At 46.6% G+C, this 17617-nt stretch overlaps 1 protein-coding gene across 10 annotated transcripts in view; it reads left to right on the top strand.

Annotated features, from left to right (window-relative positions):
• LOC120946232 (complement factor H-like) overlaps positions 1-17617 on the top strand; it is a 3139400-nt gene that overhangs the window by 80810 nt on the left and 3040973 nt on the right. For all 10 annotated transcript variants that reach the window (XM_040361064.1, XM_040361066.1, XM_040361056.1 and 7 more), the window contains exon 6: positions 10077-10247. In XM_040361064.1, the coding sequence (XP_040216998.1) occupies positions 10077-10247 (171 nt within the window). The remainder of the gene's footprint in view (positions 1-10076; positions 10248-17617) is intronic.

Below are 17617 nucleotides of genomic sequence, written 5' to 3' on the forward strand. Positions count from 1 at the left end.
AGTCCTGCAAGTACATGATGACAGATTTCCAAATAAAATATATAAACAAATAAAATGAGCTGATACGTAAGAAATACACATGATGGCAATATAAATTCCTGGTAGTTATATGCATATTAAGGTTTTCAAATAGAGATACATAATTACACAATTTGTGGCAGACACAATTTCTTGATATCTACGCATTTCATAGATCCTTGTTCACTTCATCAGGAGTTGATGCAAGTATTGTATCGGATTCCCAGTTAAAGACCGGGATATCCTATGGAGCTGGCTTCTTGGTCATGCAAAGTTTGCAGCCTCATACACATTAAGGGGAATGCCAGCAAGTAAGAGATAGCTCAGTTTTTGCTCTTCAGGAACATCAAAGATTTGAAACTCTTCAGGATGGTAATCTCAATCTCAGGATAGATTTTTTGCTTGGCTTGATGCAGCTTCAGAAATATGCTTGGTAACTGGGGCAGAATTCTTCACGCCAAGTGCTCCTTTCCTGTGTGGAACTGCTGTGTTGACATTCTGCAGAACTTTTCTTGGCTTCACCACAGTCCCAGAGCTGCCAAACACCTTTCCTGGATGATATTTAAAAAGGTGTTTTTCAGGGCTTTTTGCTTTCAGGCGATCCTTTTGCAGGGTAGTAGAACACTCATCTAAATTCTCTTGGTCAACAAAAATCACAGTTGCAATGCTTTAGTGTATTCAAAATTGTGAGGGCTCAGCTACACCTACTTGTCCAATAACACCTAGAATACACTGTATGAAAATGAGGCTGCAAACTTTGCATTATCTAGCAAGATAATCTAGGAGCAAGATACTGTAGGAGCAAGATGAAAATAAATATTCCAGTCTTAGGCCTCGTACACACGATCAGTCCATCCGATGAGAATGGTTCGAAGGTTAACCGATGAAGATGACTGATGGTCCGTCGCGCCTACACACCATCGGTTAATTAACCGATCGTGTCACAACGCGGTGACGTAAAACACAACGACGTGCTGAAAAAAACGAAGTTCAATGCTTCCAAGCATGCGTCGACTTGATTCTGAGCATGCGCGGGTTTTTAACCAATGCTTTTGCATACTAACGATCGGTTTTGACCTATCGGTTAGGCGTCCATCGGTTCAATTTTAAAGCAAGTTCCTATTTTTTTGACCGAAGGTTAACTAACCGATGAGTCCCACACACGATCGGTTTGGACCGATGAAAACGGTCCAACAGACCATTCTCATCGGATGGACCGATCATGTGTACGCGGCCTTAGAGTCATAGGATGTCAAGAAACTTTGTCTTCCACAACTTGTGTAATCATGTATCTCTATTTACAAACAATATGTAAAAAAAAAAAAAAACAGGATTTCATGAATTTATATTGCCATCATGTGTATTTCTTATGTATCAGTTCATTTTAATGTGTTTATATATTATACTTGTAAATGTGTCATCATGTACTTGCAGGACTACGTAATGTCCAATTATACTTATTTTAATAAATTTGTGTACCAAACATAAATTATTGTACAAATGATTTGCCTCACACAAGTCCCATGGTCAATGGATGTATCCTTTTCTTGTAATAAAAAAAACAAGTTTTAATAATCTGACATCCTTATTGCACAACACTCAATGGGAACAAATAATTGCAACAAAGAGTACCCAAGGCCATTGGGAGTGTTTTAAAAATGAATTAAGCAAGTGTATTTGTCACTGTATTCCATTGAGCGACAAGCATTAAAGGACAAAATTAACCAGTTCCGGACCAGCTGCCACAGTTATACTGCGGCAGGTTGGCCCGGCTGGGCGAAGCGTCGTAGCTGTATGGCGGCCATGACGATCGGATTAGCTTCAGAACCGATCAGGCCCAGGTCAATTATTTCTGGCCTGGACCTGGTGATCGGTTCTGGCGAATGAAACACAGGCAGGGAAAGTGATGTCATCTCCCCTCGTGGAACTCTTTTCCATTCCAGAGAGAGGAGAGAAGACATCTCAGAGTAAGTTGCACCAACACTACACTGACACAGTACACATAGGCACACTTATCACCCCCCCCAGTTAATTCCTTCACTTCCTGTCACTGTGTCACCCAGTGCAGTGTTCATATATTTTTTTGATCATTGTACTGGTGTCATTTGTGACAATAATCAGTGTTTAAAGTACCCTAAACCCCCCTAATAAAGGTTTAATGAAGACAGCATCAGATTAGTGCCAGTAGCGCTAACACCCACGCACAATACACCTCCCTTAGTAGTATAGTGTCTGAACGGATCAATATCTTTGATCTGATCTATATTAGCATCCAATAGTTTAGGGTTCCCAAAAATGCAGCGTTAAGGATCAGCCCAGATACCCGCCTACTAGAACCTGCCATTTAGCCCCTCTGCCCAGCCCAGCCCACCCAAGTGCAGTATCAATCGATCGCTGTCATTTACAAAACACATAACTGCACCATTCGCAGAGTCAGGCCTGATTTTTGGTAGCTTTTGAAGCAGTCGCTGGCAGTCAGGTGCTCTTTTTTTTTTTTTTTCTTGTGAGTCTCACTAGTGTACCAGTAAATTTAGAGGCCACAATGTCCAATTGAAGGTACACTAGTGAAGAGGCTTACACGTTTCTGAGCCTGACAGATGAGAGTGAAGAGGAAGTCATCCATCTGTCCAATTCTGGCTCAGAATACATACCAATAGACAGCAGCGGCACCCTGACAGTTAGCTCTGAGGACGGAGTATTGGTCCCTGCCAAGGTCAGGCATACCCAACCCCGTTCTTCTGCTGTTGTTGAGGTGCAAGAACCAAAGGTCTCTCGTATGGAGCAGAGAGCCAGTACTAGTGCTGCTTATCCTTCTGGTGAACTGGCAAGCACCAGCGGCCTAGTACATCCTGGTCGTACATCCAGCACTGCAGTAATACTTGGTGACGTGGCGAGTTCCATAAGTGCAGTTCAAGCTGGTGAGGTGGCTAGCACAACTAGTGTTCCGCAGCCATCAAGAAGACAAACGCAGGCCTGTCGAGCCCATAGTGCCCTTCCTGCTGCATTTGCCAATCCGAATTGGGAGCCCACCACTTCTGCGACCAGGCAAGCCATCAGTAATGGGCCCCTTACACAGCTTTGGGCCTGCCCCCCCTCCCCCTCGAGCCTGATCACAAACATTCTCCAGGGCTTGTCGACGGGCCATCCTACCAAATCCGCTCACCGGCCACCTCACCTGTACGCACTCAGCCCCCCAATCCTGTATATATGTCAGCCCCCCCTCACACACCTGTATATATGCCAGTCCCCCCTCACATACACACAGTGCTGTGTTTTGGCCTAGGGCAGCACTTTGCGAGGGGCGGCAAAAAAGCCGCCCCCCACAAAAAACACACATCCGCACCCTCCTCCCGTATGCAGTCAACAGCGGTGCTTAGCAGTGTTGGGCTACTCCATTTGCCAGAGAGCTCGGCAGTGGCACTGTGATAGGGGAGTGGAGAGCTGCGGGCTGTCTGTATTTGCCCTGCTCCCCCCTCCCCTTTCTCCTGTCAGCCAAAGAGAGGACACCGCCCACTCAGAGAAGAGTGCACGCTCTGATCTCTCTCCACTCTCCTGTTTCTGCTGATCGTATGTGTGTCAGTGTAGACACCATGTCCTAGTAGAGGTGAGTGATCTGTGGACACAGCCAAGTCAACACCCCGTGCACAGACACCTGACATCATTGTCACCCTCCTCCTCAGACTGGGCTCTTCACTACACCTCCCCCCACTTGAACAGTTAACTGTCATCTGTGCCTGCCCTATGAAGAGTCTGTCACCTACCTGTGTGTGTTTGACCAATATATAATTTAGTGTCAACTTTGTGTAAAAAATAAATAAAACATTTCCTGAAATTTGTGGCAAAATATAAAATATTCCATGGACTCAACATGGCTCTCATCAAATAGCTTGATGTGTCTTCTTTCCAAAATGTGTTCATTTGGGGGGCTTGTGCTATTTTGACATTTCATGGCCTCCAAAACTGTGATAGGTAGTAAGGAAGTGAAATCACCATTTTACGCCCTTAGAAAGCCTAAAGGCGGTGATTGGTTTTCGGGGTCCTGTACACAGCTAGACTCCCAAAAAGTCCCACACATGTTGGATCTCCGTACTCAGGAGATGCAGCAAAATGTATTTTGGGGTGTAATTTCACATATGCCTATGGCATGTTTGAGCAATCTATCATTTAGTGACAACTTTGTGCAAAATAAAAAAAAAGTTTGTAATTTTCCCTCAACTTGTGGCAAAATATAAAATATTCCATGGACTCAACATGCCACTCAACAAATAGTTTGGGGTGTCTACTTTCCAAAATGTAATTATTTGGGAGGGTTTTGTGCTATCTTGGTATTTTATGGCCTTTGAAACTGTGATAGGTAGTGAGGAGTGAAATCCAAAAATGTACGCCCCTTAGAAATCTCAAGGAGGTGCTTGGTTTTCGGGGTCCTGTACATGGCTAGGCTCCCAAAAAGACCCACACATGTGGTATCCCCATACTCAGGAGAAGCAGCAGAATGTATTTTGGGGTGTAATTCCACATGTAACAATGGCATGTGTGAGCAATATTTCATTTAGTGACAACTTTGTGTAATCATTTTTTTGTAATTTTTCAATAACTTGTGACAAAAAATAAAATCTTCAATGGGCTCAACATGCCTCTCAGCAATTTCCTTGGGGTGTATACTTTATAAAATGGGGTCACTTGAGGGGGGGGTTGTACTGCCCTGCCAATTTAGCACCTCAAGAAATTAGATAAATAGTCAAACTAAAAGCTGCGTAAATTCCAGAAAATGTACCCTAGTTTGCAGATTCTATAACTTGTGTGCAAACCAATAAATACATGCTTATTGACATATTTTTTAACCAAAGTCATGTGGCTGAATACAGTTTGACCTAAATATATGACTAAAATATAATTATTTTTTTTCAAAATTTTCAGTGTTTTTCTGTTTGTATCTCAAAAAAATAAAAAATCGCAGAGACGATAAATACCATAAAAAGAAAGCTCTATTCGTCGGAAAAAAAGAACGCACATTTTGTTTGGGTACAACATTGCATGACCACGCAATTACCAGTTAAAGCAGCGCAATGTCAAATTATAAAAAGTGCTCTGGTCATTGAGCAACCAAATCTCCCGGGGATGAAGTGGTTAAAAGCTATGTGGCTAAAATCTACCGTACAAAAAAAAAAGGAAAAAAATAGGTACGAACAAAGAAAGTACAAACTAAAAAAGGGACACCCTCGGCAGTCCAAATTTAGAAGGAATGTGACAAAAAGTGTAAAGCCCTGTACACACGATCGGATATCTGATGGAATCTAATCCAATGGATTTTTTCGTCGGAAATCCGATGATGCTGACTTTCATCAGTCTTGCCTACACACCATCGGTCAAAAATCCGACCGTGTCCAACGCGGTGACGTAAAACACTACGACATGCTGAGAAAAATTAAGTTCAATGTTTCCGAGCATGCGTGGATTTTTGACCGATGGACTTCCACACAGATGATCGTTTTTTTCTATCGTTTTTTATCCATAGGAGAATTTTAAAACATGTTCTATTTTTTTTCACCAATGGAAAACAAACCGATGGGGCCCACACATGATCGGGTTTTCTGATGAAAACGGTCCATAGGTCTGTACAGGGCTTAAGCGAACAATCAGGTCAGCTAAATAAAAAATGAGAAACATATTGCTACAGTAAGTAAAATAAATCCCAAACATTTTTTTTTTAAATATATCAATAGCAATAAGGTTATTAAAGAATAGCCACTTAAGGACCACCTATTCTGACACTTTTTGTTTACAAGTAAAAATCCGTTTTTATTCAAACATTATATAGAGAATAAAATGGCAGTCATTGTAGTTTATGTCACACGGTATTTGCGCAGCAGTTTTATTGAGGGGGAACAAGTATACTTTAACCATTTCCCTACCCGCATATTGTAAAATAACTCGGGACGCACCCCATCCCTGATCAGGGTAAAGAGCCAATGAAAATTACTCTTTACCACATGTGTCCAATCACAGCCGTTCACATGCACTGTCTTTGTGCACGCCACTCATGCATTCCCCAGGGGTGAAGCGCGGTGAACGGGATGAGGCGTGTCACTCTGCCACAGCCTATCCCCGATTAGGGTAAGGAGACATTGAAATTGTCTCTTTACCATGTGACTGGCTGTGTCCAATCACAGCCAGTCACAAATATCAACAAGCAGCGGTAACTAGCTGTTACCGGGTTCTCCTCCTCACACACCGATCCTGTATGAGGATTTGCAAGTATGCATATGCTGTGTGAGAGAAATAACTTGTTATGACAATTTTGTGTAAAAATTACAACTTTAAAAAACTTGCCATGCATCCTACTAAATACCTTGGACTGTCTACTTTCCATTCCAAAAAGGTGTCATTTGGGGGTGGATTTGTACTGTCCCGATATTTCAGGGCCTCAAGAAATGAGACAGGTGTGCAGTACATCAGGTGTGATCAGGCGTGATACATTATTAATGATTGGCACCATAGACACTAATTTGGGCTATTTATACCAAAGATGTATAGCAGTATAAACTTTGGCCCAAATTTATGAACAAAAATTACTTATTTGCTAAATTTTATAATAGAAACAAATTTTTTTTTTTTTTAAATGGTTACTCTTTTTTCACTTATATCACAAAACAATAAAAAACTCTGTGGTGATTAAATACCACCAAAAGAACGTTCTTTTGGTGTGAAAAAATTATAAAAATGTTGTTTGGGTACAGTGTTGCATGACTGAGTAATTGGCATTCAAAGTGTGAGAGCACTGAAAGAAGAAAATTTGGTCTGGGTAGGAAGGGGGTGAAGGTATTGAAGTGGTTAATGAATAAAAAAAAAACACAATATATAACCCATTTTTTTTGTAAAATATAAAAGATGACGTTACACCAAGGAAATAGATTCCAAACATATCATGCTTTAAAATTCTGCACGCTTGTGAAATGGTGCCAGACTACAGTACTTAAAAATCTTCATACAGTGCCTGCCGCCGAGAATGTGTTTTTAGCACGACGGCATCGCGCTGATTCTCGGCGACAGGGTGCCGACATCTCGCACTCGCTGGAATAGTAAAAGCACATTCCAGCAAGCACGTCATAGAAGCGACGGGAGATCCGACTTGGATTCCCGCCAATTCTACACGTGTGCGGCGTTTGGTATGAATCCTGAGGGGGAACTCTCCGCCGGATTTTAAATAAAAATCCGGCATGGGTTCCCCCCTCAGGAGCATACCGGGCCCTTAGGTCTGGTATGGGTTGTAAGGAGACTCCCCCCTACGCTGAAAAAACGGCGTAGGGGGTCCCCCTACAATCCATACCAGACCCGTATCCAAAGCACGCTACCCGGCCGGCCAGGAAAGGAGTGGGGACGAGCGAGCGCCCCCCCCCCCTCCTGACCCGTACCGGGCTGCATGCCCTCAACATGGGGGGGGTTGGGTGCTCTGGGGCAGGGGGGCGCACTGCGGCCCCCCCACCCCAGAGCACCCTGTCCCCATGTTGATGAGGACAGGGCCCCTTCCCGACAACCCTGGCCGTTGGTTGTCGGGGTATGCGGGCAGGAGGCTTATCGGAATCTGGGAGCCCCCTTTAATAAGGGGGCCCCCAGATACCGGCCCCCCACCCTAAGTGAATGGATATGGGGTACATCCTACCCCTACCCATTCACCTGGAGGCAAAAAGTTAAAGTTAATAAACACGACACAAGGGTTTTTAAAATAATTTATTAGTCTGCTCCGGAGGCCCCCCCTGTCTTCTTTATTAGCTCTTTCACCAGGGGGGGCTTCTTCTTTGACGTCTTCGGGTGGGGGCCGCTCTTCTTCGCCGCCATCTGGTTCTCTTCCACCGCCGGGGGGGTCGCTTTTATAAAAGCGCCCCCCCCCCCCCCGGCGGGTTTCCTCCGTTGTCTTCGGCGGGGGGTGGTGTGCTTCTTCTTCCGCTATCCGGGGGGTCTTCTCCGCTCTCCCGGGGTCTTCTTCTATGTTCGCCGCTCTCCGCTGTTGACTCGGCGCACCCCGGTTCTTCCTCCCGCTGTCCGGTGCCTTCTCCTTCAGCGCTGAACGTCTTCTTCTTCTTCTGTGCTGTGACGTTGTCTTCTTCTTCTTCTCTTCTCCCGATGTTGACATGTCGCCTCTTCTCGCTGCAATGACAGGTGCGCGGCTTGCATCTGACTTATATAGGCCTCACAGTCCCATCATGCTCCGTACCTACCCATGTGATACCTACCCACGTGGGTAGGTACCGGAGCATGATGGGACTGTGAGGCCTATATAAGTCAGATGCAAGCCGCGCACCTGTCATTGCAGCGAGAAGAGGCGACGTGTCAACATCGGGAGAAGAGAAGAAGAAGAAGAAGACGACGTCACAGCAGAGAAGAAGACGTTCAGCGCTGAAGGAGAAGGCACCGGACAGCGGGAGGAAGAACCGGGGTGCGCCGAGTCAACAGCGGAGAGCGGCAAACATAGAAGAAGACCCCCGGAGAGCGGAGAAGACCCCCCGGATAGCGGAAGAAGAAGCACACCACCCCCTGCCGAAGACGTCGGAGGAAACCCGCCGGGGGCGAGGGCGCTTTTATAAAAGCGACCCCCCCGGCGGTGGAAGAGAACCAGACGGCGGCGAAGAAAAATGGCCCCCACCCGAAGACGTCAAAGAAGAAGCCCCCCCTGGTGAAAGAGCTAATAAAGAAGACAGGGGGGGCCTCCGGAGCAGATTAATAAATTATTTTAAAAACCCTTGTGTCGTGTTTATTAACTTTAACTTTTTGCCTCCAGGTGAATGGGTAGGGGTACGATGTACCCCATATCCATTCACTTAGGGTGGGGGGCCGGTATCTGGGGTCCCCCTTATTAAAGGGGGCTCCCAGATTCCGATAAGCCTCCCGCCCGCATACCCCGACAACCAACGGCCAGGGTTGTCGGGAAGGGGCCCTGTCCTCATCAACATGGGGACAGGGTGCTCTGGGGTGGGGGGGCCGCAGTGCGCCCCCCTGCCCCAGAGCACCCAACCCCCCCATGTTGAGGGCATGCAGCCCGGTACGGCTCAGGAGGGGGGGGGGGGCGCTCGCTCGTCCCCACTCCTTTCCTGGCCGGCCGGGTAGCGTGCTTTGGATACGGGTCTGGTATGGATTGTAGGGGGACCCCCTACGCCGTTTTTTCGGCATAGGGGGGGGGTCTCCTTACAACCCATACCAGACCTAAGGGCCCGGTATGCTCCTGAGGGGGGAACCCATGCCGGATTTTTATTTAAAATCCGGCGGAGAGTTCCCCCTCAGGATTCATACCAAACGCCGCACACGTGTAGAATTGGCGGGAATCCAAGTCGGATCTCCCGTCGCTTCTATGACGGCTTTCTCTCCATCGCGGCAAGCCAGCTCGGCGCTGGCTCCCGCGATGGGGCTCGTAGGTGGTCAATCTCGCCGAGAAAGGGAGCGAGATTGACACAATATCGCGGTCACCCACTGTAGGTGACACTTTTTTTTTTACAGGTTACCAGTCTAGAGTTACAGAGGTGGTCTAATGCTAGAATTCTTGCTCTCACTCTGATGTTTGTGGCAATACTTCACATGTGTGGTCCGAACACCATTTACATATGTGGACATGACCTACAAATGCGATCGGTTCTGTGTGCGAGCACAGGGGGGGGGGGTGGGGCGCTTTAAAAAAAAATATTTTGTTTATAATTTTTTTTTTAGCACTTTTATCTTATCTTTATCTCTTTGTGACAACAATGAAGCATGATAGGTCCTTGTTATGTAGAGATCTGGGGTCAATAAGACCCTACATCTCTCCTCTACAATGGAAAGCATTAGATTTAAAACGTTGATCTAATGCTTTAAAAAAAATTGCATTATTTACATCAGTCCGGAAATGGACTTGACGTCATGATGACATGAGATAGCCAAAATGATGTTTAAACATGCGCAAAATGTAACATATAAAAAACTGAGGTACCAATATATATTAGCCCCATTTAAAAAAATAAAAAAAAGTTGACTTTCTTCTTTTTATTGCCCTAAAACTGTATTTAACATGTGTATTTCTTTGTTTTACACAGAAGTCAAGTGCAGCCCACCAAAGATTATTCATGGCACAGTACGCAATCCTAAACCTACTTATAAGGACAGAGAAACCTTGGAATTTTCATGTGAACAAGGATATAAAACATCTACATCCAATCAACTTACATGCACAAAAAATGATTGGAGCCCCACACCTATATGTGAAGGTTGGTTTTGAAATAATTTGACTAATTATATTATCAAATCCCAATTGCATACTATTCTATGATCTAGCAGTCTTCCCGATGTTTAAAGTATATTATATGTAGTGGCGTCCTTGACTCCTAGAGGCCTAATGGTGACCACCAAAGTTAGGGAGAGCTTTTTGAATGCAAACAAAAGAGATTTATTGTCTCTTCACAAGAACTGAGGGAGAGAGGGTTTAGGGCCAGGACACCTTTATGTAGATGCAATAGCAATTGGCAGACTCTGAGACAAAAATAGGCAGACGGCTATACAGGTAGAGGACCTTTAAGCTGTATGCAGCAACTATTTTTGTAGAACTGCTGTCCCCTATGGCAACTGAACTTTAAACAGTCAATAGAGATACATACACGTAACTCACAGTAACCTGTTATAGATCTTTTCTCACATCTCACAGTATCCTACTGTAGATCTTCACTCAATAAGCTCCGGTCCCTCACTAGACCTCAAGATCCCAGTCATCACTGGATCTCCTGAGCTCTTCCACAGCTAAGCCACGTTATTCTCCTCAAGTGTCACCAATGCTAACCCACTGGGTCCCTGGCTTGGCACTCTGCTGAAGCTTTCCCACTTGTTCACCGTCCCCAGCATTATAGGCCCCCGGGCAATACAGTGCACTGGGGCCCTGTCTACACAATCATGCACAAGAATAAAAATGCAAATTATCACCTTTCTTACACACTCTTGGTGGGGACTGACAAGCGGCACTGATGAACGGAACTGATGGGCAGCACCTGATAGGTGGCACTGATGAGCTGCACTGATAGGTGACACTGATAAGCTGCACTTTGGGTACTAGGGTTGCCACCTTTTCTTCAAGTCAAACCTGAACACTTTAGCGGTGCAAGGCAGTTTTTTTTTGTAGTATACACACAGTCTTTCTTTCTCTCTTTTATTCTTTCTATCCCTTTTTCTTTGTTCCTCCTTCCTTTCTCTCTTTTTCTTTCACCCCCCCTGCTTTCTCTCTGGGAAGTGAATGGCTACATGTCCATTTTTGCATTATTAAATAAAATTCTAACCATACACCTATCTATCTATCCATACATGTATATATGTGTGTATATGTATTTACACCTTAGGGATATTGCGCCTAATGAATGATTGTCTTTGAGGGAGGGGGATTGCAATGTGGAATGTGCCTCATATGTGTACAGTGTAGTGTATACATGTGGTGTGTGCACTGTGTATGTAATGTGTACAGTGTGTGTATCGCGTGTGTAGCATGTGTATTGTGTGGGTATATTGTGTGTGCATCATTTTTATTGTGTGTGTGCATCATGTGTAGTGTGTGTATTGTGTGTGCATCATTGCATCATGTGTATTGTATGTGTGTATTGTGTGTGTAGCATGTGTGTATTGTCTGTGCGTGCAAAGTTCACTTCTCTGTCATGTTTACGCTGCGGCTGCTCCCCGACAAACGGCGGCCCCCTCTCTCTTCTCGTCCATCCCCATTTGCTTGTGATATCACCTGGGATGGACGAGAAGAGAGGGGGGCCGCCGGGGGGAGGGGAGCAGCCGCAGCATGACATGACAGAGAAGTGAACGTATGACAGACGCTTCCTGCGCTACTCTGCATGTGAAGAAAACGACAACAAGTAAATGCTGACCTGTGCCCCATGTACCCCGATTGTGCCCTCATGTGCCCCATGTACCTTGATTGTGCCCTCATGTGCCCCATGTACCCTGATTGTGCCCCATGTACCCTGATTGTGCCCCATGTACCCCGATTGTGATGTCATGTGCCCCATGTACCCTGATTGTGCCATCATGTTCCCCATGTACCCTGATGTGCCCCATGTACCCTGATTGTGCCCTCATGTGCCCCATGTACCCTGAATGTGCCCCATGTTCCCAATGTACCCTGATGTGCCGCATGTACCCTGATGTGCCGCATGTACCCTGATGTGCCGCATGTACCCTGATGTGCCCCATGTACCCTGATGTGCCCCATGTACCCTGATGTGCTGGGCTCTGTACCCTGATGTGCTGTGTCCTGTGCCCTGTACCTTGATGTGCCATGTGCCTTGTCCTGATGTGCCATGCCCTGTACCCTGATGTGGCTTGTTGTGCTGTGCTCTGATGTGCTGGGCTCTGTACCCTGATGTGCTGTGCCCTGTACCCTGATGTGCGCTGTGCCCTGCTGTGCGCTGTGTCCTGTATACCCTGATGTGCTGGGCTCTGTACCCTGATGTGCGCTGTGCCCTGTACCCCGATGTGCGCTGTGCCCTGTACCCTGATGTGCGCTGTGCCCTGTACCCTGATGTGCTGGGCTCTGTGACCTGATGTGCTGTGCCCTGATGGTGAGTGGTCAGTGTGTAGTGGTCAGTGGTCAGTATGCAGTGTAGTGGTCAGTGTGCAGTGGTCAGTGTGCAGTGTAGTGGTCGGTGTGCAGTGTAGTGGTCGGTGTTAATAATGCATCCACTGACACCAGTGCTGGGGGTAATAATGTGTTCGCTGACATCAGTACTGTTGTTTTTGAAGTTTGAAAGTTTGCATGCGGCCCCCCATGGGATATGAAAACTAGTCTTGTGGCCCTCAGGTAATTTGAGTTTGAGACCCCTGATTTAAGCGTTCTCTTTCCCCAGCCCCTGAAACCTCATTCTCCAGGCAGTGGCGAAGGCCTCCCCACTCTAGCACTAGGGGAAAGTCCCAGAGCCAAGCCCAAGGGCAGAAAAAAACTTGGGGTTCAACATTTTCCAAGCAGAACACCAAAACTTCCCTATGAAGGGATGCCCCCGCTCGGCCGAGTGGGGGGAAGGCTGCTGCAGTTTGCAAATGCCTGGCGGAGCGAAGTTCAAGACAAGTGGGTCATCTCCACGTTGTACTCAGGCTACAAGCTGGAATTTAGAGAACTTCCGCCACTCCGGTTTCTGAGATGAAGAATTGCCAAAGATCCAGAAAAAAGAAGGCCTTTGTTTTTGGCCTTGGAACACTTGTTGTCCCAAGGGGTAATCATTTGGTTGGCCCCAGAGGATCGGGGATCAGGGTTTTACTCAAACCTTTTTACAGTTCCAAAACCAAACGGGGATGTCAGACCTATTCTAGATCTGAGGCCCCGTACTCACGACCAAACATGTCTGCTGAAACTGGTCGGCAGACCAATTTCAGCAGACATGTTCCGTCGTGTGTACAGCCGCGCGGACAGGATTCCAGCAAACAATTGTCTGACAGACCGTTTCTGAGCAGACAACTGTTTCCCGGACTTGCTTTAAAACAGTCCGCTGGAAACCTGTCCGCCCGGACATGTACGGTCGTCTGTACAGACCTACCGTACATGTCCTGCCGCCCGCCATCCCTCGCATGCGTCAAATGACTTCGACGCATGCGTGGAAGCATTTTCAAGGCAGGCCGCCCACGCCGGCGCGTCATTGTCGCAGCGACACCGCGTCATCGACGCGTCGACACCGCGGACACGCCCCGCGTATTGTTTCCGCGCGGTCTTCTGTTCGATGGTGTGTATAGCCATCGAACAGAAGTCCCCGGGCAGGCCACGGCCAGACATGTCCGATGGAAACGGTCTGCAGACCGTTTTCATCGGACATGTCCTGCCGTGAGTACTCGGCCTGAAAGGCCTGACTCAGTTTCTGAACATCCGCTCCTTTCGCATGGAGTCTGTCCGTTCAGTTGTCTCCACCCTTCAGGGAGGAGAATGTTTGGCATCAATAGACATCAGAGATGGTGCCAAGATTCCCCGCTCAACAAAAAATGTCTAAGGTTTGCGGTGGATCAGCGCCACTTTCAGTTTGTGGCCCTTCCTTTCGGGCTGGCTACGGCACCTTAAGTGTTCACAAAAGTACTTTCCCCGGCCCTGGCAAGGCTGAGGGCATGGGGCATAGCAGTAACATCCAATCTGGATGATCTGTTGATCATAGATCAGTCTGCTGCACGCTTGGTACACAATGTGCACAGCACAGGGGAGTATTTGGAGTACCTAGGATGGGTCCTCAATCTGGAGAAATCCTCCTTGCAGCCTCAAAGAAGGCTGGAGTATTTGGGCATGATTATAGACACATCCTAAAGCAAGGTATTACTTCCCGAGCCAAAGGCAAAAGCCATAGAAGACTTGGTCCAATTGATAAAGGCAAAAAGAAGGCCTTCCATCTGTCTATGCATTAAGTTATTGGGAAAGATGGTAGCCTCATTCGAGGCTGTCCCTTACGCCCAGTTTCACTCAAGGCCGTTACAGGACAGAATTCTGTCCGCTTGGAACAAAGATGTTCAGGCCCTGGACCTTCCTATGATCTTATCTCCAAAGGTTCGCCAGAGCCTCAATTGGTCGTTGCTCCCCTTTACTCCGGCTACCTGGAAATTGGTAACCACAGATGCCAGCCTTCTAGGCTGGGGGGCAGTTCGAGAAGAGGCATCTGCCCAGGGGAAGTGGTCCAGAGCCGAAAAGCTCCTACCCATCAACATTCTGGAGATTCGGGCAATTCATCTGGCTCACAGAGTCTGGTATTACAGACTGCAGGGTTGTCCTGTTCGAACACAGTCCAACAATGCTACAGCTGTGGCCTATATCAATCATCAAGGGGGCACCAGAAGTCTGAATGCTCAAAGAGAGGTGAATCATATGTTGTCCTGGGCAGAAAGGCATGTTCCTTGCCTGTCTGCGGTCTTCATTCCATGGGTAGAAAATTGGCAGGCGGATTTTTTAAGCCTCCAGCAGCTGAGTCCAGGAGAATGGTCTCTACACCCGACATATTTCAAATCATATGTCAAAAATGGGGTACCCCAGATGTGGACCTGTTGGTTTCCAGGTTCAACACAAAACTGGACAGCTTTGTGTCAAGAACAAGAGATCCTTTTGCTCAAGGCTCAGATTCCCTCCAGTTCCCCTTCTCCCGTGATTCCTTCAGAGAGTCAAGAGGGAAGGAAATCTGGTGATTTTGGTAGCCCCGGCTTGGCCCAGGAGGCCCTGGTACGCAGAAATGATAAGGATGGCAGAAGGAAGACTTTGGGTTCTCCCACTACACTCGGACCCACTATCACAGGGTCCAATTTTTTTTTTTTTTTTTTTCCAGAAGCTTTTATTTGAAACTTAACAGATACATACATGTCAAATATTTCCAATACGTAGCAATTCAAACGGACGCAGCCGTAAAGAGATGTATATATCAATAACATACAACAAAGGTATAGGGAATACAATAGAAGCCATCAACCACCGCCACTGAAATTTGCGGGCGCAACCGTTATGGAGAACATATCATTAAACAAAAAGTTTACCCGGATGGGGCAAAGCATCAGTGACGAACGGGGTTGTAGAGTGAGCAGGTCACCCATCTTCGAATAAATGAAAATATCAGAATGACTGAGAAACTTAAGAAACAACAGTAACCTAAATGTCGAACTCTGCGTGGGTTGGCATCCTTAGATGCCCACAACATTACTAAGTAGGAACATCTATAACAAACCATGTGTTTCGTGCACATGTAACTTCGAGCAAACGAAAAAGAGGTAAAAGGAAGGGAAGATTCCGGGTATGGTAGGGGGTCCCATCGCAGCTCTAGTAGTTCCGACCACTGGGAGGTTTTACATAGCACCATTAGGCCATAAGGGATTTGTATTCGTCAATCATAGTAAAGTAGATCCAACCAGCCCATGTCTCAAAGAATTTAGAAGGGGTGTCCTTCGCCTGGTGAATCAGTTCCTCCATCTCCATTGTTTTATGGATACGTTGGAACCAATCTGGAATAGACGGAGGATTGGGAGAAAGCCATTTGAGTGGTATACACATCCGAGCCGCATTCACCATGTGCATTGCTAGAGACCGGTAATAGCCCTGCGGGATCGACTGTGCATGGTGGAGAAGAAACTGAGCGGGTGTGAAATCCAATGTAATCGTGGTGACTCGGGATATAAGCTTGTAAACTTCCTCCCAGTATGGTTGAAGCTTGGGGCATGTCCACCACATGTGGAGAAAAGAACCCGTTTCTCTTTTACATCTCCAGCAAGTGATCGAGAGTTCGGGGTTAGTGTGGTGCAGCTTGAGAGGGGTTTTGTACCACCTGGAGATAAGTTTGTACGCATTCTCCTGTATCTGTACATTGACCGAGCCTTTGTGTGCCAGTCTGTAAATGTCCTCCCATTCCTTTTCCGAGAGGTCAAGCTCGAGATCTCGTTCCCACTGTCGGTTGGCCCAATTGTCTTTACATGTGTGTGAAGAAAACAAATGTGTGTAAATAGTCGAAATGAGGTGCCTTTGTGGCTGTCCGCTAGAACATATAATTTCAAACGGAGTTGTGGCCCTGGACCATTTCGATCCCGGAGCCTTTGTAGCAAGGAAATGGCGGATTTGACAGTATGTCCAGAATGGGAAGACGGTTTTGGACATTTTGGAAGCAAGCTCCGATTGTGGCAAGAGCTGCCCATTGGCGAAAAATTGACCCGCCTGTACGTTATTATGGGGCCAACCGTCTAACAAAAAGGCGGGGTGCATTCCGGGGATGAAGTCGGGGTTCATTCTGAGAGGAGTCATAGGGCCTAACAAACCGGAGATGCCATATTTGGTGCAGGCCTCGCGGAAGGCCAATAGGGAGGGGTGAATCAAAGGGTGGCTTGTGCATTCAGCCGGGATACTACGCCGTACGATCCACGGGAGTTGGGGGAGAGGAAGAGGTGAAAATACCTGTTCAAGTTGTACCCAATGCTTACGATCACTGTGTACGTTCCAGTCTACTATTCTGGTCAGGCCACAGGTCACGTAATATTTGTAAATGTCTTGTAATCCTATGCCACCCGTCAATTTGGGTGCAGTGAGCCGGGTGTAGTTCAAACGCGGGCATTTTGCGTTCCAAATAAAGTCAGTACAAGCTTTTCTGTAGGAGGAGAAGAAAGCTGGGGGAAGCTTAATAGGGACCGTCTGTAACTTATAGAGGATCCGCGGTAGAACATTCATCTTAATGACCGCGACTCTGCCGAACCACGATAAAAGCTTTTGGGTCCAGTTTCGTAGGTCATGTAATATGTTATTTAGCAATGGGGCATAGTTCAGGGTGTATAAGTCAGATAAGGATCCAGGGATTTGTATACCTAGGTAAGTAATGGCACGGTCCTTCCATGTAAATGGGAAGTTCAATTTGCAAAGATTGCACGTCGCATTGGGTAAGGAAACGTTTAAGGCCGATGACTTCGCAAAGTTTATTTTAAAATTGGATAAAAGTCTAAAGTCCTCAAAGTCCTTTAGCAGGTTAGGAATAGTCGTAAGTGGGTCGGACAGGAAAAGTAAAATGTCGTCCGCGAACGCAGCAATTTTGTATGTATGTTTTTTTATGTCAATGCCTCTAATTGTCTGGTTAGATCGAAGTCTTCTCAAAAATGGTTCCAGGGTTAA

This window comes from Rana temporaria, chromosome 7 (genome assembly GCF_905171775.1).
Source record: "Rana temporaria chromosome 7, aRanTem1.1, whole genome shotgun sequence".
Lineage (NCBI taxonomy): Eukaryota > Metazoa > Chordata > Amphibia > Anura > Ranidae > Rana > Rana temporaria.